This window comes from Pristis pectinata, chromosome 3 (genome assembly GCF_009764475.1).
Source record: "Pristis pectinata isolate sPriPec2 chromosome 3, sPriPec2.1.pri, whole genome shotgun sequence".
In the NCBI taxonomy this organism is placed as follows: Eukaryota; Metazoa; Chordata; class Chondrichthyes; order Rhinopristiformes; family Pristidae; genus Pristis; species Pristis pectinata.
Genome location: NC_067407.1, coordinates 108,542,199 through 108,566,600, shown reverse-complemented (window position 1 = coordinate 108,566,600; position 24,402 = coordinate 108,542,199). Strand labels below are relative to the sequence as shown.

Sequence of the window (24,402 nt, the reverse complement as noted above, 5' to 3'; positions counted from 1 at the left end):
AGTGGGATCCGTGTAGATGGGCAAATAGGTTGGCATGGACATGGTGGGCTGAAAGCCTGTTTTTGTGCTACGATTCCATGACCCTATGACTTTGTTGTTGCTTTTCTAGGAGAACCGTGGGGAAACTATCAGTCCAACTTCAGCCAATGGATACTCCAGTGGTTTCTATTGATCAAAGAAATGTGGTTTTGGGTGCTTGTGCCTGACTGGAAAATTCCAACGTTTGATCCTTGGTTGTGTTGAGCTGGGCCGGGTGCAGTACAGTTTGGTTTTCTGCCTTGGGCTAAGTATTTGGAAAATCAGATAAGGTATTCACTGCACTGAATGGCATGCATTGGAAATAGTTTAGATATCAGTGAAAAACCTGATTGGGGTGTTGTGTCCAGAACAATCGAAAATACTTCAGCTGCTCAGTTTATATAAAGTGGAAGAGGTGTGAGAGGGAGTCTCTGGCGCCTGCAGGAACATGCATAATGTGGTTCTGTAGCTTCAGGAGGAGAATTGGGGGACGAAAGTATAACTACAAAGTTAACATTACACTTTTGTAATTTTCCAATTGAAATTAATTTGGCTACATTCATTTATAATATGTTTTGAATAATAATTCTTGGATCTCAAAGACCAGTTGACATTGTCAACTGAAAATAGCCGCAACATCCAATCTAGGGTTAAAGGCTCAGAAGGGGCAGAGCTTTTGAGGTGTTTCCAGGATGAGCTTTTTGACACAGTATGTAGATGGACCAACAAGAGAAGGAGCATTATTGGATCTTATCTTGGGGAATGAAGCTGGTCAAGTTGAGTTGAGGGAATGTTAGTGGGGGCTCATTTTAGAGAGAGCGACCATATATCTATATATTTTTAAATGGGGTTACGGAGAGGATCGGGATGGACCATTAATAAAGGTCTTAAATTGGGGGAAGGCCAACTTCATTAAAATAAGGGAGGACCTGGCAAAAGTAGATTGGAAGAATCTTCTTTCAGGTGAATCTACATGTGCACAGTGGGCAGCATTCAAAGGAGAAATAGCAAGAGTTCAAGGCCAACATGTTCCTGTACAAGCCAGGGGTAACAACTACAGAGAACCCTGGATGTCGAGGGATGTTAAGGGTAGGGCAAAGAGAAGCAAGGAAGCATGTGACAGATATAGGGAACTAATGTGGGGGAGGCCCATCAAGAGTATAAAAAGTAGGTCAGAAGTCGGGATGTTTGCTGACGATTGCACAATGTTCAGCACCATTCATATGTCCTGTCCACAAGAAGCAGGACAAATCCAACCCAGCCAGTTATTACCCCATTAGTTTGCGCTTGATCATCAGCAAAGTGATGGAAGGGCTGATTGACGGTGCTATCAAGCAGCACTTGCTTAGCAACAACCTGCTCACAGGAACTCAGTTTGGGTTCTTCCAAAGTCACTCAGTTCCTGACCTCATTACAGTCTTGGTCCAAACATGGAAAAAAGAGCTGAACTCCGTAGGTGAAGTGAGAGTAACTGCCCGTGACATCAAGGCAGCATTTGATTGAGTGTGGCATCAAGGAGTCCTGGCTAAATGGGAGTCAGTGGGAATCAGGGGGGAAACCATCGGCTGGTTGGAATCATACCTAGCACAAGGGAAGTTGGTTGTGGTGATTGGAGGTCAGTCAGCTCAGCCACAGGACATCTCTGCGGGAGTTCCTCAGGATAGTGTCCAAGGCCCACCCATCATCAGCTGCTTTATCAATGACCTTCCTTCAGTCATAAGGTCAGAAATAGGTATGTTTGCTGATGATTGCACAATGTTCAACACCATTTGCGACTTCTCATATAATGACGCAGTTCACAAGCAGATGCAGCAAGACCTAGACAATATCCAGGCCTGGGCTGATATTTGGAAGGTAACATTAGTGCCAGACAAGTGCCAGGCATTGACAATATCCAACAAGGGAAAATCCAGCTATCAGCCCCGACATTCAATGGCATTGCCATCACTGAATCCCCATTATCAATATCCTCAGGGTTCCCATTGACCAGAAACTGAACTGCAGTACCCATATACACAATGTGGTTACAAGAGCAGGTCAGAGGCTAGGAATCCTGTGGTAAGTAACTCACCTCCTAACTCCCCAAAGCCTATCCACCACCCACAAGGCTCAAATCAGGAGTGTGATAGAATATTCTCCACTTGCCTGGATGAGTGCAGCTTCAGCAACACTCATGAAGCTCAACACCATACAGGACATAGCAGCCCACTTGATAGGCACCCATCCACAACTATGCACTCATTCCATCACTGAAGCACAGTAGTAGCAGTTTGTACCTCTACAACCTGGTGCTCCAGAAGGCCATGGTGGCGAAGTGCAGGTGCTCTCGTTAAAGTCGTTGCCTAGTTTTCACTTGGTCTCGCTGACGTAGAGAAGGCCAAGTCAAGAGCACCTGATGTAAGACGTCAGGTGTGATCTGAATGATGGAGAAGCATAAGGGGCTGAATGACCTGCTCTTCTGTTTCATGTGTTGTTGTGCTATTACTTTGCTTCAGCAGTTCAATTAATGGCAGTTTTTGTCAATTAGCAGTTTAGTTTTGCTCCCTTTTATGTCAATGCATAAAGTGCAAATGGGGGAGGGCAGCTAAATACAATCTCATTACTATTTGGATATTGTGTTTGCTGTTGAGTGTTAAGTATAAGAACTGTTAACCAAAATGAGCAAAGGTATCATACTGTTACTTGAAAGCTAGTTGTTATGCAGCATTTAAAGCAACTAATTTTTGTATGTGAAAATCTAGGGTCAATATTTTCATTCTCAACTTGGTAATCTTGTGGGAAAGGAAACCACCCTCATTTAGCTGATAACTTAGTCAGTTCAGGATATTGATATTCTCTCTGGAGAACCCACTGGCCATAGCAACTATACCATTCTGATTAAGGCATAGTGTGACACTTTAGGTAACTTTTAGTGTGGAGGTGAAAATTGAAATGAGAGGGAAACCAAGAACGGTCATTGAATGCAATTTGCAAGTGATTTGGCAAGTGTCCACTTTAAAACTTTGATATCTATTTGTTGAAGCATTTGATGAATTTTCTGTGATGTTTAGCAATAGCAACATACAATCTATAGATGGAAAGTTACCTAAGGGATTCTTTTGGAACAATGTGGACATTGATTTTGTGGCAAAGAAATTCCTTCAGTGATATAACTTATCAAAAGCTTATCAAAAAATCTCTTTGCTCAACTGTACATTGTTACCTTTTTATATTTTTATCCTTTGTCTGAATGTGATTCTTTTTTTGTTGCATTTTGGGACATAAATGTCTGGAAAGAACTAGAGTTAAGCTGAAAGCTAATTTGATTCCCTTCCTTTTCCTCGACGAAGCCTGATGACAAATCAGCTGTGGAATAATTATCAGTTCAGTGCATCACAGCATAACTGAAAGATGATTGTTGATTCCATACCATGTTACTGCTCTTGTGGTAATGCATACAGAAACCGGTTCTAGTTTGTGGCAGAAGGGATTTGCTTATGAATACTGCATAACTGTTCCAACTCTTCTGCTTTTTGTAAAGGCATGAAATATAACAACCCTCACATGAACACACAAGTGTTGGGGAGAAATAGAGAAGTTGGTCAATGAGGCTTTTTGCACAGTCTGGATGCCTGGAGTATAATAGCTGGATTCTTCCCAGTCCTCTGCAGGAATTTAATCTCCTGTGAGTGGCCAAAAAAATACCTAGATAAGCCCAAGGCCAGACATATTCATTTTGTGCATTTCCTCTCTTGAGGTAACTTGCTGCTGCTTGCAGTGAATGGATTATTTTGATGATGGGATGGTCTCCATCAAAACTGAGTCCAGAAGAGATGCTTAAAAACATGGCTGATGCTGGAAATTTGAAATTAAAACAGAAAATGCTGGAGTTCAGGAGAGCATCTGTGAAAGGAGAAAAAGAATTAACGTTTTAAGTTGCTGAACTTTCACAAACAGCTGCCTGACCCCTGAGTGTTTCCATTATTTTCTGTTGTTTTGGATTTCCAGCATTTGCTGTTATTTTATTTCATCTGAAGGAGAAACTGATTAGAGATCGAGTTATGGTACATTTGATGCCAGGTCCTAGCCATTCATTCATACCCACCCACTAGTATCATAGGTCTGGTAACTTTTCATTTTTGTTTCCAGCAGCAGTGCGGAGGAAAGGGGTTGCAAATTTTTCTAAGCACAGATAAACTAAACACTCATAATAATTTATACAGATCTTTCTCCAACATCGGTATTGGTTTATTATTGTCACTTGTACCGAGGTACAGTGAAAAACTTGTCTTGCATACCAATCGTACAGGTCAATTCATTGCATGGTGCAGTTACATTGTAAAAACAATAACAGTGCAGAGTAAAGTGTCACAGCCACAGAGTGCAGTGCAATAAGGTGCAAGGTCACAACAAGGTAGATTGTGAGGTCATGGTCCATCGTGAAGCCAACAAATAAGTTGCATGCATTTATTCTTTATCATTTGAGCTTGTTTTTGTCTGCCTTTAACCTCCTGCCTCTCCATCAACATCATCTCAACATCCCATTACCCTTGGTGTCAATGCTTTGAATATCACTCTATGGGATAATCATTTTGTATATCTTGTAAGGAAATTGGGGGTTTAAAAAAAGTTGCTTTACTTTTTACTAAATTACAGGGAGACATGCTGAATATCTTTGAACAAAATTTAACAATGCTGTTAAACAGTAAAATATTGAATGTATGCCATTTACATTTTTCTTGTATTAAAAATAGGAATGAGTTCTCTTGGCACAGCATCACTTAGCTTTTAAAAACCTGACCATATAGATGTTGCCAAGAAGGCATAAGTGGAACTGTTGCCTAATTTTCAACTCAAGTCTAGTGTATGATACACTGCAGGTTACAATTTGCCTCTGCCACTGAAGAAAAAGAATGTTTACTAGTAGCTCAAGTGTTCCATTCCTATTGAATTACTGTGGGTCCTGTAATTTGTCTGTTGTTGCTGGTTGTATTTGTACTTTAGCTGCTCCTTGACATGGCAGAGAGCAGCACTGACCAGGAAGATCCCAGCTTCACCCCCACCCAGATAAGCATGCTGTGAACTGTTGTTAAGTTGGCTTAGGGTTGGGTTCCTGTAATGGTGGAGGCATGAGTCATCCCACCCATCCTCATCCTAGACGCATCTGGTTCCACTGACTGACTTAAAATTTGCATTGCAATCTAACAACCCACACACAGCACATCAAGCAATTGGACATTGTCAGTGTTAAGAAGGCGGCTGCAGTCCTACGCAAGCTCATGGGCAATGTCCGGGAGGAGTTCCTGCAAAGCTGCGGGCCTCACACAGTGAAGCCTTTAGAAAACTGGGAGAGTGGAGGAGAATCACTGGTTCTGAGAGGGTGAGGAGAGAAAGGCTTATTCACTGTTTCAATGGTGTGACATCCGAAGTACAATTAAAAGAATTGACGCACAGCTATTTTTCACTTCTCAGTGTAAAATTTGGAACTCTCATGCTCAACCTCAACTACTTCATTGTTGAATGTCACACTATTATTGTCATTTTATCAGATGATATTCACTTCGTAGTATGATTGCAGGAACTCAGGTGCTCTGACATTGATGTCACCATTTGTGAGTGATATACAATGGTAGGAGATGCCCAGCTCAATGAACAAGGCAGTAGGTACAACTTTGTCTGGAAGAGCAAGTGGGAAGAGGAAGATAGTCTTCACTGGTTGGGTTTTTATCTCAAGAATGAGTTGGTCTTGTGTCTCTGCAATTTCCTCCAGTGGGATAAGTGAACATCTCATGGCCTTCTGGCTCTGAAGTGAAGTTAGCACAATATGGTCACCAGCGCATACGCCCTAGTCCTGAATGTTGCAGATGAGGGCAAAGGGTAGTTTTGCTCCAACCTTAAGCAATCATCTAGCTTGTGTCCCAGGGGGAGACAGACTGTTCCTTCTTGATAACTTCAGTGAGAGGGTCAGAAATGACACAACCACTGGAAAGGCATAATTGGCAATGAATGTGTTGGGGAAAGCAAACCAATAGAGTTGGCCTCCTGACGGAATGTTCAGAAGACAACCAACACCCGGTATCGTCAGAGACTCGTGTGTACACAGTTGCACCCTCAATTAAGGCACAGGTACCTATTTCTTTCCTCTTAAGATAGAGGAAAGAAAGAGGGTAAGATAATTTGTGTACATTTTTGTCTCATTGTACCATTACCACTTTTGTACCATGCCGTGAAGTATTGTTCAAGGTTGTGTTCGTTCACTTGTGGCACTGGTAATCATTGGAAAAACAGATTCTGCTTTTATCCTTAAAGGAGTGATGACAGACAGGAAGCACAGCAAAAATAATTGAACCAGTATCAAAATATATGCTTTAACAACAGCTGTTTGGACTCATTGTGTAAACTATGATTTAGCATTATTTTTTCTGCTTTGTTATATATTCCCTTTCTTCCTCCTATTTTCCATTCAATTCCTGCTGATTCATAAACAAGTTAGGCTTTACAAATATTTAATCAATTATGTGCTTTGGAATGGTGCTCAGTTTCAGTGCTGCCTTATGCTTCTTGATGTTTAAGAGTTGAATCAGTTAGGATGAAATCTGGAAAGAAAGTTATGATAAAGAAGAAATAAGCTGGTAAACAGCTAAACTAATATGCCTACAATTGCCTCAAAGTGCTCTGCCTATTTACTCTTCCCTTCTTTAAGATCCATCTAAAAAACATAACTCTCTGATTAAGATTTAAAAAATTTTTTTTCACATTATTAGGTATTACATTTTGTGGTGATGACTGTTCTTGTGAATACCTTGGAACATTTTGATTACGTTAAGGTTATTATAAAGGATGCATTTGTACTTTTAATCAAATGTTTATCTCACCCATAAGAGGTTGTCATTGGATCCATCCGGGAAGTTAACATACTTAAAGCTTCATGCTGTACTTAGAGGTAGTCTGCAAATATAATCTAGGCTAACAACATAGTATTGAACAGTAAAGTGATGCATTGTCACAAATTTCATCTTTCATGTGAGATTTTTCCCTATCAAGTTGTATCTTTTTTTTGCCTCTACCAGGAGCTATCTCAGGTGAAGTGGAGAGTATGTATATTATGATACAGAGAGATTACAATTGTGTGGGTGGGGTGGATAGAGGTGAGGGTCTTTACTTGCTTGTTATCTGCTGATGTTCATATATCTGCACTTCCTGTGCATTTGAAGTTATTTTCTGACAGTATCAAGCTCTGAATTCATAAGATTTCCCACATTTCTGTCCCCCTTCAAACCACTTTGAGGCAGATCCGTAAATAACCTGCTGTGTTTTCATTCTCATATCCATTCATTTGTTAAATGTGTTAAATCACTGTTAATTAATGAGGAAAGAAGACCTATATATAAATTGTTTTTTTTCCTCACTAATAGCATTTTTGGTGCTGTTGGGGATAAAAGCTTGAGTTAATGTCTGTCTTGCATGTCATCATGGTGGCAAATTGGTGATGAGCCTGTTATCTTTGCACAGGGCCTACCTTTTTTTCTCTCATTGTTTCTTCCATCTATTTCTGAGTTAAAACAATTAGAGAAATGATTAGGAAAATATTGTTATTTGACTGGCTCAATTAAGTTCTAAAAACATTTTAAAATTTTTAATTAAATGATGTTTAACAGTAAAGGAAAAGCAAGGGGAGAATATAAGTTCAGGAGAATTTTCCTGATCAGTGTGTTCTTGGCTCAGCTAGAAAGGAAATGGTGCCGGACCTGGTGCTGGGAAACGAGTTGGGCTAAATGTGACAAGTGCCACTGTCAGAACTCGTGGGTAAGAGTGACCATCAGATCATAAATGAAGACAGAAAATGCTGGAAACACTCAGCAAGTCGGGCAGCATTTTGTTTCACGTCTTAGACCCTTCTTCAAAACTGAGAAAGTTAACTTGTTTTCTGTCTTTCCTCAAGACCCATCTCACCTGCTGAGTGTTTCTGACATTTTTCTGTTTATTAAATTTCAGAATTCCAGCATCTGCAGTTTTTTTTGATTTTCATCATGTCATAAGGTTTTAATTAGCAATGGCGAAGGGTAAGGAATAATCTAAAGTTAAACTTCTAAACTGGCAGGGCAAGCTTAATTGGATGAGAGGGGATCTAGCCAAAGTAAAGTGGAACCAGTGTTTAACAGAAGAAAACTGTAATGGAGCAAAAGGTGATTTTTAAGGAGGAGATTTTTCAGTTGCAGTCTACATTCCGAGAAGAAGAAAGAGGCTTCTTGGATGACAGGGGAAATAGAGAATATAATGAAACAAAAAAGAGGGAGGAGTATGTTCCATGTCAGGTAAAATCTGCAAGAGAGCAGTAGTCTAAATACAACAAATTGAGAAAAGTGAAGAGGGAAATAAGAGTGAAATAAAATAATAGACAGGTGTTAATGTAAAAGGGAACCCAAAGCAATGTAAAAAGTAAGCGAATAGCAAAAGACCAGGTGAGACTTTTTAGGAACAATGAAGGTGACTGATGCTAAGACATGCAGAGTAATAATAGAATATCCCACAAATTTTTTGTGTTGGTGTTTACCAAGATCCTGACGCAGTATTGGTAGAAGTGAAAATCATGAATGATGGTAATGGATAATGTGAAAACTAATAGCAGGATGTGCAGGAAAGACTAGTAATGGTCAGAGTGGATATATTACGTGGTCCAGATTGTTTTCCAGTGAAGCTGCTAAGGGAAGTGACGGTAGAGATTGTAGAAGGGTTTGCCATAATCTTTCAATCTTCACTGGATACAGGGGAGAATCAGAAAGTGGTGAATGTGTGATTCCTTTATTCAAGAAATGATTTAAGGACATTTGTAGTAACTACAAAATGGATAAGCCTTTTAAAAAAAATCAGGCAAAAGATCCATCAGACACTTGAGTTAGTTTGAGTTAATTAAGAAGAGCCAGTTGATCATGTTTAATGAATTTAATTGAATACTTTGATGAAGTTGATGGATAGAGTGCATTGGATGCTATCTATTAGACTTAAGAAAGCATGTGATAAAATATCATACAAAAGGCTGATCTAGAAAATTATGGCTTGTGAAATATGGTCACTGTCAATTTGAATAAAAACAATGGGTCTTTATTAGATAATGATTGTTTCTCGTTCTGGAGGTTGGTGGGCAATGTGTTCCCAATGGGTCAATGCTAGGGCTACTTTGATATTTATAAGAGATTTGGATATTGGAAATTAGAATAAAATCCAAATTCTGATGTCACCAGAAGGCCCTGGTGAATTGAAAAGGAGCACAGGAACAAGGCCCGGTGAGTGGGACAGGAGACCAGTAACCAAGGCTTACAGTGAGTGGAGGGGGAGCGTGGCAAACCTCACCTGGTGAGAAGGATGCTGAACCACTGAGATTTCTGAATTGTCAAACAGCAGATAATTGGAGTTTCATTGTATGTGAGATTTTGAGCTTCATTAATCAGGATATTTATTATGTTCAAAAACAAACACATTATTCTGAACCGTTTAAGCCTGGTTAGACCACTTCAGGGAATTGCATTTGATTCTGGTCACCACACTTAAAGGAGAGATGTGAAGGTCCTTGAGAGGATGCAGATGAGATTTATTGGAATGATTCTAGTGACGAGCAAGGTAGGCTTAATGACGAGGTTAGTTTGGAGAAGCAGGGTGTAGTGGGGAGATTTGGTAGATTTGTACAAGATTGTGACTGGTTTAGATAAGGTATACAATGAAGAGTTGTTCACTTTAGCTGGTGATAATAGGATTTCTGGACGCAGATTTTATATCTTCATCAATGAAAGCAGAGGGGTGTGACCAGTGATCACTTGGAACTTGTTGCCAAGGGAGGTGGTGAAAATGCAGTTGACCAATAGTTTCAAAAGGAAATTGAATAGGTGTTTGGAAGGCTATGGGGATAGAGTTGGGGGAATGGGACTGACAGGGTGGCTCAGCAGAAGAACCAGTATGGATTTAATGGGCAACACGCAAGAATACCCTGAAAAAAAAGGGAATATTTTATTTTATAAAATAAAATAACAAGTCACCTGGCCCCTTAAGCCTGCCCCCATTTCAATATAGCTAAGTGTCCCAGGCCCCAACTCCTCTTCTATGTCAGTCTCACAAAGTCCTCAAATCCCAGAGACTTCAAATAATTATCTACCTCCTCTTTAATTACCTCCAGTGAACTAGCCTCCACAACCATCTGGAATAGAGAATTTCAAAGATTTGTCACAAAGATTGTCACACATTTCCAATGTTCCAATCCATTGATACCCTCCCAGAACTCGGTGGGTTTAAAAAAAAAACTTCAGCCAATAGCTCCACCATCTCAGTAGCTGCTTCCATTGGGTCCTGGCAACTAGTCTGCCATTTGGCATCTTGTCTGCCACAGGGCAGAATTGCTCCCATTTGCTTTTTTTAAATATTTTATCCCTCATCTTAGGGATTGTTGCAAGTTCTTCTTTCCCATTTGAAATAAGAATGTCTGGGATGTTTGCAATGTCCTCCACTGTGAAGATGGATGTAAAGTATAAGTTTAAATTACTGCCATTTTCTTGTTTCCTGATATTAGTTCCCCAGTTTCACTCTCCAGGGTCCCACACTTACCCTAGCTACCATCTTCCTCTTTATACATGCACAGAAGCTCATGTTGTTTGTTCCAATATTTCTTGTCAGTTTGTTCTTATATTCTATTTTCTCCCTCCTTATTAGTTTTTGCTGCTGTTTGACCTCCTGCATTGTTGTCATGACTCCATCTAAAGATGGGTAAATTGGTTTATTACTGTCACATGTACTGAGGTACAGTGAAAAACTTTGTTTTGCATGCCATCCATACAGATCATTTCATCACATTTGTGCATTGAGGTAGTACAAGGGAAAATAATAACAGAATGCAGAATATAGTGTTACAGTTACAGAGAAAGTACAGTGCAGGCAGACAATAAGGGGTAAGGCCATAATGAGGTAGATTGCGAGGTCAAGAGTCCATCTTATCATACTTGGGGACCGTTCAATAGTCTTATAACAGGAGGAAAGAAGCTACCCTTGAGCTTGGTGGTACGTGCTTTCAGGCTTTTGTATCTTCTGCCCGATGGGAGGGAGAAAAAGAGAGAAAGTGGGGTGGGGTCTTTGATTATGCTGGCTGTTTTACCGAGGCAGTGAGAAGTATAGACAGAGTCCATGGAGGGGAGGCTGGTTTCTGTGATGTGCTGAGCTGTGTCCACAACTCTTTGCAGTTTCTTGTGGTCTCAGGCAGAGCAGTTGCCATACCAAGTCGTGATGCATCCAGATAGGATGCTTTCTATGGTGTATCTATAAAAATTGATGAGTGTCAAAGTGGACATGCCAGATTTCTTTGATATTCTCTGATCAGCAATAGAAAAAAAATGTTTTGATTGCTGATTAGCATCAAAATCTGGTTGTTCCACTTAAACCCTGAATTCCTGCATAAGTTTGCTTGTAAGGTTGATCTGAATGTGGATCCATAGTTCAAATGCCATCTCAGCACAGAGCTTATAGAAGTATTTGGACACTAGTGCAATGAAAGTGCCCTTGAATGCCATGGATGTTAAATGCTGGTGTTCCTGATGCTGCTTTCAACACATTTTAAAGTTGTGCATTTGCCGTACCTTTGCATTCCACCATACCTTTGCATTCCACGCAGTGCAGTGCAACAGATACAAGTCACAACGTGCAAGTCGTTCTGCTTCTGCTGAAAAGATATAAACAACATGTCTGAAATGTTATTAATTAATCATTTGTAAGTTATGCTTCTTCGTGGCAGAGATTGCGCAGGTTCTTTCAGGGCAGACAACCTATCATCAACACATTCCTGTCTGAAGTTGACCTTCCCGTTAATCTAATGAACAACCTGTCATTTTAATATTTCGATTCTTCTTTGAACTTATGCCAAAATATTTTATTATTTATGGTTGAGCTTCTGCCACTGAAGAAAGCAGGATAGATCAAATGTGATCTGTTCCACTTGTATGTTTATCCCTCGAAGAACTCAGGGGAAGGGAGGGTAGCACAATGTTTGTGGGTGTTTATAGCCGCTTAGGTTGTAACTATAGTGATACTGTCAGTGTGATATCCTCTACTATGATGCAGCGTGTCAGCAGTTTCAAAATACAGATGTTACACAATTGGTTCGTATGCAGACCTTAGCAACTGGCACCTTTTGTATCAAAATATTGTCATAAGCACCTTGTCTTTTTTAATGTTTGAAGTGATTTTCATCCTCTTCCACATGCTGACTCACCTTGCTCTCTCACCCAAATAATTATTCTGCAAGTGAATAAAATGGATATAATTAGGAATCTATGGCAGTGGATGAAGTGTTGAAAGGGGGAAAAATGTGAAGATATTCCAGCACAAACCTTTGGACAGTCACTGAGGGGAGCAGAAACTCAGGCTGGGTATTTATTTGCCCATTCCACAGACCTTTGCTTAGAAATTCAATTGTGTGTCAATGTTTGAGCAAAATAACATGTGAGAACCAATTCTATGTTGTTTCATGCCATGCTGAAAATTTCACTGGACACATCCTGGCATGGATCATTTTTGCGAAGCTGAAACAATTTCTGTCAGACAATCATCAAATGACAGAATTCCCCAAGCAACACTGAGCATTGCAGAGGAAGTTATTTCGTGTTGTCTGGGGGGGGGGGGGGGGGTGACCAAATTTGGTCATTCCTGGAGCAGACCTGCTTGTATAGTGCTGGCCAGGACTCCACTAACTCAAGTCCTGTTACTTCTGTCTCTTGGGGTACACCCAACATACTTAGCTTGTCTTCCTGTTCCTCCTCTGATCATCCCTTGCTCTGACCTTCCAATTGCTCATAATGGAGGTCTATTGTAGTACCTTTGCCATTGCCCCAACTCAGTGCAGACAATGAATTGAATTTGGGACTTCCTAAATTGACAAGCTTTAACACTTTACTGATTGATACTGATGCCAAATTCCATTCTTTGTATGCATCAGCTTTGTGAGAGGGATTTCCTTGATCACACATTACTTAAGATATAAACAAACCAAATGAATTCTGGATAATGGGATATTTGGACATTCAAAACATATTTGTCAAGTACTAGGTAAGAGAATTCCATGGCATGAAACATTAAAAATAGAACAGACAGATCACTGAAGTAAAGCTCGAAATAAGTGGCTGTTCTTCCAATTGGCTCAATGCAGACAATGGGACAAATGAATCCCTTGATGACTATAAGACGATTAAGAATACACTTAAGAGGGAAATCAGCAGGTAGAGAGAGGGTATGAGATGGATCTGGCAGGTAAGATTAAGGAAAATCCCAAGAGGTTCTTTAGATATTAAGAGTAAAAGGGCAGCTAGGGAGAGAGTGGGTCACCTTAGAGATCAGTAGGGCCACCTATGACTCGAGCCGCAGGAATTGGGTAGGATTTTTAATGAATATATCTCCTCTGTGTTTACTGAGGAGAAAATCGTGGTTGATCAAGCGATGAGGGAAAGAAGTGAAGATGTTTTGGAGAAAATTCATATTACCAGGGAGGAGGTAATTGCAGCATTACAGCGCATTAAGGTGGATAAATCCCCAGGGCTAGACCAAGTGCATCCTTGGACTTTGTGGGAGGCTAGAGAAGAAATTGCAGATGCCCTTGCGGAGATACTTGCTTCATCGTTAGCCGCTGGTAAAGTTCCCGAAGACTGGAAGGTGGCTAATGTCATTCCGTTGCTTAAGAAGGGGAGCAAGGAAAAATCAGGGAACTATAGGCCAGTCAGCCTGACATCAGTGGTAGGGAAGTTACTGGAGGGAATTCTGAGGGACAGGATCTACCAAGATTTGGATAGGCAGAGTCTAATTAGGAGGAGTCAGCATGGATTTGTGCACGAATCTTTTAGAGTTTTTTGAACAGTTAAGCATAAGGATAGATGAAGGTAGGGCAAGGGATGTTGTCTCTTTGTACTTTAGCAAGGCCTTCGACAAGGTCCCGCATGGCAGGCTGGTCTGAAATCCAGGGAGAGCTAGTTAGGTGGATTCAAATTGGCTCGGAGATAGGAAGGAGAGGGTGGTGGTTGAATGTTGTTTCTTGGAATGGAGGCTGGTGACTAGTGGTGTGCTGTAGGGGTTGGTGTTGGGACTCTTGTTATTCGTTATTTATATGATTTGCATGCGAATGCACAAGGCTTGATCAGTAAGTTTGCAGATGACACAAAATTAGAAGATATTATTGATGGTGAAGAAGGTTATCACAGACTACAAGGGGATCTTGATCAGTTAGGGAAGTGGGCCAAATGAGTGTGAGGTGATGCATTTTGGAAAGTCAAACCAGCGTAGAACTTGTACTATGAATGGTAGGGCACTAGGAAGCGTAATGGAGCGGAGGGACCTAGGAGTACAAATGCATAGCTTGTTGAAAGCGGCATCACAGGTAGACAGGGTGGTGAAAAAGGTGTTTAGCACACTGGCCTTCGTCAATAGGGCATTGAGTATAGGAGCTGGGACATCATGTTGCAGTTGTATAAGTCATAGGTGAGGCCGCACTTCGAGTACTGTGTGCAGTTTTGTCACCCTCTTATAGGAAAGATGTGGTTAAACTGGAAAGAGTGCAGAAAAGATTTACAAGGATGTTGCCAGGACTAGAGGGCCTGAGTTATAGGGAGAGGTTGGCCATGCTAAGTCTTTATTCCTTGGGATGTAGGAGAATGGGGGTACGTTATAGAATTGTTTAAAATTATGCAAGGCACCGATAAGGTGGATGGTAGCACACTTTTCCTCAAAGTAGGGGAGTCCAAAACTAGGAGGCATAGGTTTTGGATGAGAGGGGAAAGATTTAAAAAGGAATGGTGAATATATGGAACGAGCTGCCAGAGGAAGTGGTTGAGGCAGGTACAATAATATCATTTGAGAGTCACGTGGATAGGTATATGGAGGGGCGGGGCTTAGAGGGATATGGGCTGAATACAGGAAATTGCGACTAGCTGGGTGGTCACCATGGACTGGTTAGGCTGAAGGGCCTGTATCCATGCTGTATTGCTGTATGACCCTATCTGTGTTAGGAGAAACCTTGTCCTCTGCAGCTGTATCATGCACGTAGTGTGCATCTGTCACACTTCAGATAGTGCACTTCAAAGTGATCATTCTAATACAGCCCTTTCCTGAAGGCAGGATCCAGGCATTTACAAGCAGTTACTTTTAATTAAATGCAGCATGAAGCTTATTTGGGGCCTTCCCTGGAAAGGATACCTGAGCAATGGCTTTAAGCAAATGAAGTTAAACGTTACTGCATGTTGGCAGTTGCAGTCATATTGACATCACTGTCTGCGAACACTATCAAAAGAATTCAGCGAAAGAAAGTCATCAAAAGAAAGTGTCCAAGTTGCTGAGCGTAGCAAATTGTGAGGCATTTTCTGTACAGTTGATAAAAAAATAATGGAGTGGAAGAACTGAGGGATGTACAAAAGATTCTTTCAAATGTATAAGGAAAGGAAAAAAAATCACGTGAGGAAAAAATAACAACGGAGAATGATGTGCAAATATAAACTGACAGAGAGGTTTTAGGTGGCATCATTTCATTAAACTGAAGGCTAAAAAAATGTACTGCAAGAGACTTTAGGAAAAGAACATTAAATATGATTTTTACTGTAAGTTATAATTACGTATGCATGCAAATAAATTTATAGATAAATATAGAATATAAAAAGGCTGCCATAATTTATAAATATGTGGTAGGACAAAACACAAAAGTTTTAAATTCTGTTTTGAGTGGAGCTGAAAATTGCAGTGGTTTGCAGGGTTAAATTAAGAAGTAACACTTGAGTAATGGAAGGAATGAGCCATTAAGAAAGGAAACAATTAAGACCTTGGAGGAATTGGTGGTAATGAGTTGGGGGAGGAAGTTGTGGTGAATGGTAATGCAGAATGGTTATCAGGAAGACATGAGAGGTTTCAGCAGGATGAGTAATGATTACAGAGCATTTTATTCTGCTACATGGGAAAGATATTAGTGCAAGTTATAGATATGAAAGCTGGAGCTGTGGCAAATATAATGAAGAGAATTGCAAACTAAAGGGTAGTAAGTAAAGCTTGAAATCTTGCATAATTGTGAAAATATGGAGTGAATTTGAAGAAGTTTGGAACACTAGAAAAGCAATAATAGGATAAAATGGAGCACAAGAATAGAAATTTCAATTGAGGGAAGCAGTAAAATTCAAATACTGGAAGTTGGAGTTAAAATAGTAGATGGTGGGTGAGAGAAAGAAAAACGATGAAATTCGGCTAAAATGGGAACAGCAATTTATCTGCCTTTAGGGCAGGTAAAATGCCTCAAGTCGGGCGAGGTAATAGCCAGCAGACTTGGTCATGGTAAAATTTTAAGAAGGGATCTAAAGAAGGTGAGATGGTAAAGTTTAGCACTATCTGCAAGGAAGGATACTTGTGTGATTGCAGTAACTTCAGAGGGCTCTCTCTGCCACTGCCTCCCAGGTGGAATCTCATCATGGATTCCATCCATCAGGAGGCACAAGTGCCATGCCCTTCACCATGTGGCAGAGCTAAGAGAAATGCAGAGAGTAGCATCAACCACCAGGCGTGACTTTTTTTGACCTCACCAAATTCTTTGACTCCATCAGTTGTGAGGGACTATGAAAACTCCTCCTTAAAATCTGAAATTGAAAGTAATTTGTACTTGTTCACATTTGGATATTCAACAAGTACCATCACATATCAATCCTTAAAGGGGTAAACAGCTGGTGGCTGAAAATGGGAATGCCTAGTGCTGCTAAAAGATTACATATTGGGATTTGTATGTTTGGGAAAAGGCTGGGCATGGATTACTTCATAGATTCGAGGCACCTGAGTTTGATCTCACCACAGCAGCTATGGAATTTAAATTTGATTAATAATCTGAAATTTGGGGAAATAAACACCAATGTCTTAGCAATGAAAATCATGGAAAACCTGGTCTAGCTTACTGTGCGACTCCAGATCCATCCTATGTGGTTGGGTCTTACAATACCCCGTGAAGAGGCCTAGCAAGTCACTCTGTTGTACCAGCATCATGTTTAAACCACAAAGGGATAAAATCAAAACGAACTCCTCCCCCGTATCCGTCTCACTATCTCTGACCTACATCTACCTATCACCACCAGTGTGCTCACCCTGCCTCCCTTCCCTTGTCCACCTATCTCTGCTCTGTTTTTTTTCCCCTCCTATATACATTTTGCTTCCCTTTTTCCTATCTTCAGTCCTGAAGAAGGGTCCTGACCCGAAATGTTGACTGTCTGCTTTCCTCCACGGATGCTGCCTGGCCTGATGAGCTCCTCCAGCATCTTGTTGCTTTTTCATCAAAGCACAAAATGTTGGAAACACTCAGCAGTTCAGGCAGCATTTCTGGAAAAAGAAACTGAGCTGATGTTTCAGGTTGAAGACCCTTCGTCAGAACTGGGAAAAAGAGATTTTAAAAAATTATTTAAAGTTGCAAAGGAGGTGGTGGGAGGGATGGATAAGACAAGGAATATCTGTGATAGGGTGAGACTGTGTCAAATGGGTAATAGAGCAGCTTGTGGGTGATTATGCTGCTTTGTCTGTGTTGCTAATAATGGGGCTGTGCAAGATGACCAGCAGATCAATCTGACAGAGAGAGAAAAACTGAGCCAAAATCACAGCGTGATGACTTACAACAGAAAGCCTCTCACTCTGACCTCTTTGTCTGTGACCTCCAGCACTGTTATAACAAAGGCCCAATGTAAGCTTGAGGAACAGCACCTCATTTTTCATCTGGGCACATTACAGCCTTTCAGATTCTCCACCTTTAGGTAACTTGTTCTTTCTGTCTGTATCGGAACTGGTCATTCCTGCCAGAATATCTGCAGGATATCTTAACATTAAGAAACAAATGCCATCAATTAACCTATTCATAACTATCACCAAATATAATTTGCCCTGCCTCAAAACATGCAATGTGTTTTTAAATAAATACCAAATTTCCGATGACTCACTTATCCTGAGCTGGTTGAGTTTGTATCAAGTTATTTGTGTGAGACTGCCAGACTTTGTTTTCCAATTATCTAGATTTTTTTTGCTGGGAAAAAGTCCGAAATAAATAAGGATTCTATTTCCTGGAGGCAAGACCTTTCAAAGTATGGCCTGAGGCCATGAGAATTATGTGGTAACTTTTGTATGGAAATCCTGAGGAAGTGGCAACAGGAAATAGGTAGCAAGAGCTGGTAGCCAGCAAAGGAACAAAAGGCAGCAAAATGGTGACATAAAAGCATGTGTAAAAAGCTGCACTCAGTTTTGTACCAGTGAGGGGAACTTGAATGAGATGGGGGCTGAGGTGTGGAATGAGGGGAGCTCATACGAAGTTGCCAAGCAGGTCTGCCTCTCCCTCGAGGAGAGGGAGCAGTGTTTGGAAACATAGGAAGGCCTAAAGAAATGAGTCTTCAGACTTTCACCATTGAAATCTTCCAAATTGTTTGCTGAAGGGCCAGGCCTGGAAATCCTATTTCTTTGGGAAAAAAACAAATTTATGTGAGTTATTTGCCAGATACAGTACTGTCTCTGCAATTGTTTGCAAAAGATTAAGTCGTTCTGTTGCCAGTTCTTTTGCTGTAGAAAGCAAATTGGCATAAAAGAATAGTCAACTATTTGAAATAAGACATCTGTTGCAGTAGTTTAATTACATTACTTTTTGCATTATTTGTCCTGCCCACCCGCCCTCCTCCCTCTACTAAAGATGTCTCAGTTGCATTTTGCCATATTGACCATATGAATTAAATTTACCAACAGAATACTGCAAATGTTGAACGTCTGAAATTGTAATACCATTTATGGAAGTTATACTACAGTTTGGACAGGTGTCCTCTTCCACGGCAGGTTCTCAAGGACAAAAATGACACATTTCCACTTTGTAGGTTCTGAGGTGGCTGATGAGGCCTGTGAGAGATGTGTAGACTCTGCCACGAGGTGCTTGATGGGGTAGGTGGATGGGTTGTTTGGGAACTTAATCCAATTCTTGGCCAATTATAGACACACAAGAAATACTGCAGATGCTGGATGTATCTGGAGCAATACACAAAAAGTGCTGGAGGAACTCAGCAGGTCAGGCAGCATCCATGGAGGGAAATAAACAGTCGACATTTCAGGCTGGAAAGGAAGAGGGCAGAAACCAGAATAAGAAGGTAGGGGGAGGGAGTACACGCAGGCAGGGGATAGATGAGATCAGGTGAGTCCAGATGAGGGGGGAAGAAGATGTAATGAGGTGATAGGTAGAAGAGGCAAAGGGCTGAAGAAGAAGGAATCCAATAGGAGAGGGCAGTGGACCATGGAATAAACGATGGGGGGGGAGGGGAGGAGAGGAGATGGGCAGGTCATCAAGGCGGGGGAAGGGAGCCATGGGAATAATGGAAGACAAAGGAGTGGGGGGGGGGGGCAAGAAAAAGAAGGGGTGGGGTTACTGGAAGTTAGAGAAACCTATGTTAAGGCCATCAGGTTGGAGACTCCCAAGGTGGAATATGAGGTGTTGTTCCTCCAACCTGCGCCTGGCCTCAGCGTGGCAGTAGAGGAGGCCATGGATGGACATGTCAGTATGGGAATGGGATGTGGAATTGAAGTGGGTGGCCACCGGGAGGTCCTGGCTGTTGCAGCGGACAGCGAAGGTGCTCGATGAAGAGGTCACCCAATCTGCGTCGGGTCTCACTGATTACAGGAGGCCGCACCGGGAGCACCGGATGCAAAAAATGACTCCCTCAGACTCACAGGTGAAGCACTGCCTCGCCTGGAAGGATTGTTTGTGACCCTGAATGGTGGTGAGGCAGGAGGTGTAGGGACAGGTGTAGCACTTGGTGCGGTTGCAGGCATAAGTGCCAGGGGGGTTATCGGTGGGGAGGGATGAATGGACAAGGGAGTTGCGGAGAGAGCGGTCCCTTTGGAAAGTGGAGAGAGGGAGTGAGGGGAAGATGTGTCTGATGGTAGGATCCCATTGGGGGTGGCAGAAGTTGCGGAGAATGATGTATTGGATACGGAGGCTTGTGGGGTGGTAGGTGAGGACAAGTGGAACCTTGTCCCTGTTATGTTGGTGGGGGTTGGGGGGGATGTGAGGGGTGAGGGCAGACTTACGGAAATTGGAGGAGATACAGGTAAGGGCAGCATTGATGGTGATGGAAGAGAAACCCAGTTACTAAAAAAAGGAGGACATCCCTGATGTCCTAGAATGGAAAGCCTCAGGCCATCAGGTTGGAGACTCCCAACCTGATGGCCTTAACGTCGATTTTTCTAACTTCCAATAACCCCACCCCTTTTTCTCCTCCCCCCACCCCCACTCCTTTGTCTTCCCATGGCTCCCTTCCCCAGCCTTGATGACCAGCCCATCTCCTCTCCTCCCCTCCCCCCATCCTTTATTCCATGGTCCACTGCCCTCTCCTACCAGATTCCTCCTCCATCAGCCCTCTGCCTCTTCTACCTATCACCTCTCAGCTTATTACATCTTCTCCCCCTCCCCCGCCCACTACCTCCCCCCTCTCACCTGGACTTGCCTATCACCTGAACTCACCTATCCCCTGCCTGCGTGTGCTTTCCACCCTGCACCCCCCCCCCCCCACCTTCTTATTCTGGTTTCTGCCCTCTTCCTTTCCAGTCCTGATGAAGGGTCTTGGCCCGAAATGTCAACTGTTTATTTCCCTCTATGGATGCTGCCTGACCTGTTGAGTTCCTCCAGCACTTTCTGTGGCTTGGCCAAATATAGATTTGGTTCAGCAATAATAGTTATTATAGAGGATGTGAAAATACAGAAGGATGTTATAGGAAAACCACAAAATTGTGCTTGCATCTTTGAATTTTTTTTAACAGTTCAACAAAATAAGTGATGCACATCTGTGAAATGATGTGCAAGGTTCTGTGAATTGTACATTTCTAAAGGCAATCAGTTTCTATTTTAGAGTTGCTGGCCTTTGAATAATTTGCTCCAAAAGGAACACTCTCTGGGTCATGGTTTGGAAATCATTCCATTTCAGCAGAGAACAAAGGTAACCTTGAATGGAATCTACTCTTAATTCAGAGATGATAATATAATTTTCTTCAGCAGCAAATTACCATCCAGTTTTTTTTACATTAATATTATTCATTTTGTAAAAGAACAGACTGTAATGCACCTTTTAGTTCCTAATTTGTGTAGATGTGGCCTGCTATGTTGGCGCCGGAAGCATGACGACACTTGCGGGCTGCCCCCAGAACACTCTATGCAAAGAGATGAATTTCACTGTGTGTTTTCGATGTACATGTGACTAATAAAGATATCTTATACTTGGAACCAGAGGAATAAAATAAATTTAATATCCAATAATTGTCTCTCTTTCTTTCACCAGACACATTATTTCGGACTTTGGTTCCTCAGTAAGACTCAGCAGGGACGATGGGTGGAATTAGAAAAAGCTCTGAAAAAACAACTGGACAAATTTGCCAATGAGCCCCTCCTCTTCTTCGGAGTGATGTTCTACGTACCCAGTGTGTCAAGACTACAGCAAGAGGTCACAAGGTACAGAAAGTCAAAAATCATTTTCATTTACTGCCGTGTAAATTGTGTTCAGGAAGAGAACTCTGACCTCCAGCAAAGTTTTCATTAGCAAGAATATACAACTCAGAGGGCGGATATCCATGTATCTTGGAGATCTGTTATCAAAACTTGGAAATGCTTCAAATGCACTGAAAAGGAATGGTTAATATTTTGGGTCAAAATTTTGCATTAATTCTGATGCTGGGTTTTTTGCTGAAATATTAACATCTTTTTTTCTCTTTCTGCATGCTGAACATTGCTGTACATGGAAACATACCTTCATCTTTTAAATATTAGAGTAATAGAGTCATAGAGTTATACAGCACAGAAATAGGCACTTTGTTCCACCTAGTCCATGCTGATCAAAATCCAGTTTGAAATGGCATAAAACTAGTTTACACCTAGAAGTAAGTGCTAAAACATTACCCGTGTAATTCTAGCAGGAACCTCATCCAATTTTGTACATTTCCCAACACTTTGCTGTGCAGGATTCAGAAAAAGGCAGCAGGCCACAGAAGCAAACCAGTATGGTGGTTGACACACACTTCAACTGCCATGAAGGACATATAGAGTCATAGAGAGATACAGCACAGAGACAGGCCCTTCAACCAACTGAGTCAGCACTGACCATCAACCACCCATTACACCAATCCTACATTAAACCTATGCAGAAGCTGTAAGGGAGAGAAGACAACTTTCATATTCACTTAAAGGGACTGGCAAGTCCTGAGATACAGGACAGGAGGGAGGATCTATTTGCTGGATTTGGGGGTAATTGTGTGTGTGGCAGGGGGAGAGTCCCACTATATGTGACATGAAGTAGCTACTGTAGTCTCTTAGAGCAATGAGAATCCCCACACAGTAGAACAATGCCAAAAGAAATTTCATGATCACTCAAGCTATGTCAGAGTGATCAGTACACCACAGTTCACAGGAACTTTTTTTTTATGCAGAGGTCTGTAATTTTTCAGTGAAGAACCACTGATCAGCAAGCAGTTATAGTAATTGGAGCAGGGATTCAATGATTGATGTTTAGTTTCAGTGAGGGCAATCTTACACAGCAGAATGTGAGCAGAAGTATACATCATCCCTCTCTTCCACTGACTATTGGTGTACTGTGAGGTTAACAGTTGTGCTACAGAGAGAATCACTTGGTTTGCATCAGGGAATTTTACATTGGAGTCTCTCTTCCAGAAAGCCCTTTATTTTGCGTGCAGCCAATACCTGTCTCCTCCACTCGGCTGGGAGAGGAGGTTGTGCATGCTGACCAGGGACATCCCTGGGCACCCATCTTCCTCCTCCTCCTCTTGGTGTCCTCCACACTCTGACTTGGAGCTCTCAAGCTCCAGCGTGCCTTGCTTCTCCTCCTCCAGCACTGGCTGATGTCTTCAATAGCCAAGGTTGTGCAGCATGCAACAGGCAATGGTGGAATCTCCACATCTGGTTGGCGTATATTGCAGGTGCCCCTGGACCAACGTCAACTACAGAATCTCATTTTCAGGTGACTTATAGAGATTTCCATAATAATTCCAGTACTTGCATAGTTGTGATTGTGTAGGCATTCAGCTGTTTTGATAGGAGTCCAAACTGGGGCAGGGTGCCAGTGAAGAGTAGTGTTACCCTTGTCCTCCAGAGTCTATCCATCCAGGTCGCGCTGGCCATTGAAAACGTCTGGCTGTGCACACGCCCAAGGGAATGAGGTGTCGTGTGTGCTTGCTGGAAACTTGGCATTGGCTGCGAGGAAGTTCTTCTCATGATTCACCATTACATGTTGAAGGAATAGAAACCTTATCTCTCCATCTAAAGATCCAGATTATTAAGGGGACCCCTTGAGCACTTGGGACACCAGCAACGCTGGCAAATCCCGAAATATGTCCTATTTCTCACTGAAGTAAAGTAGGTGAAATAACTTCTTCCAAAGACAATGCCTGGCTAAACTTTCTGGTGCTACATTGAGCAGCAAGCTAGGATGAGTGGCAGTGATCTGCTGCTACTGTTTGGAAAGAACTGAGGAAGTCGAGAGTTAAAGCGATTTTGACATCCAAGGAATGAGAGTGCGGCCAAAGGCTTCCCACAGAGCACCACACATCTCAGTGCTGGCAGCCTTGGAATAGCTGACCCTAAGATAAGCTATCTTTATTAGTCACATGTACATCGAAACACACAGTGAAAAGCATCTTTTGCGTACAGTGTTCTGGGGGCAGCCTGCAAGTGTTGTCACACTTCTGGCGCCAACATAACATGCCCACAACCTCCTAACCTGTATATCTGTGGAATGTGGGAGGAAACCGGAGCACCTGGAGGAAACCCACGCAGACACGGGGAGAACATACAAAATCCTTACAGACAGTGGCTGGAATTGAATCCGGTCTCTGGTGCTGTAATACCATTACGTTAACTGCTATACTACGTTGCCTGTTCTTCAGAGAGGAAGTGATGATACTGCGGGAGTCATCTTTTTGGTAATGGCATGTCTTTTCTATCTACCTCAAGGTCCATTACCCACAGGGAATAGGAGGCTATAGCCATAACGGCATCTCCAGTAATGGATTGCTGACAACAGTGTGACCAACGAGTATCTCAACAGCTCAGTGCTGGAAGAATACATTCACTATCAGTTGTAACACATTCTGTGGATTTGGAAAGTGCCTGATTAGCCTGGGGTCAATTCTGAAGGTGTCCGGTTAGGTGTCCCAATATCAGTGTACCTTCAAATACCAAGGACGCAGTGCAAAAGCATGCAGTACTGCCACTTCTACTGAGATTCTCCCGTGATTGTTGTAGAGTGGAGCTTCTTGCTCCCAATATTTTGTTACTGGAGATGTGAATAGCTCATGAAATAGCTCCAGTCTAATGTTCAGTCTGGTGTGGTTTCACCCAGCAATGAT

At 41.9% G+C, this 24,402-nt stretch overlaps 1 protein-coding gene across 3 annotated transcripts in view; it reads left to right on the top strand.

The window, feature by feature from the left end:
- Positions 1-24,402, top strand: part of LOC127568481 (tyrosine-protein phosphatase non-receptor type 14-like) — a 211,366-nt gene that overhangs the window by 78,419 nt on the left and 108,545 nt on the right. For all 3 annotated transcript variants that reach the window (XM_052012283.1, XM_052012281.1, XM_052012282.1), the window contains one exon: positions 21,327-21,496. In XM_052012283.1, the coding sequence (XP_051868243.1) occupies positions 21,327-21,496 (170 nt within the window). The remainder of the gene's footprint in view (positions 1-21,326; positions 21,497-24,402) is intronic.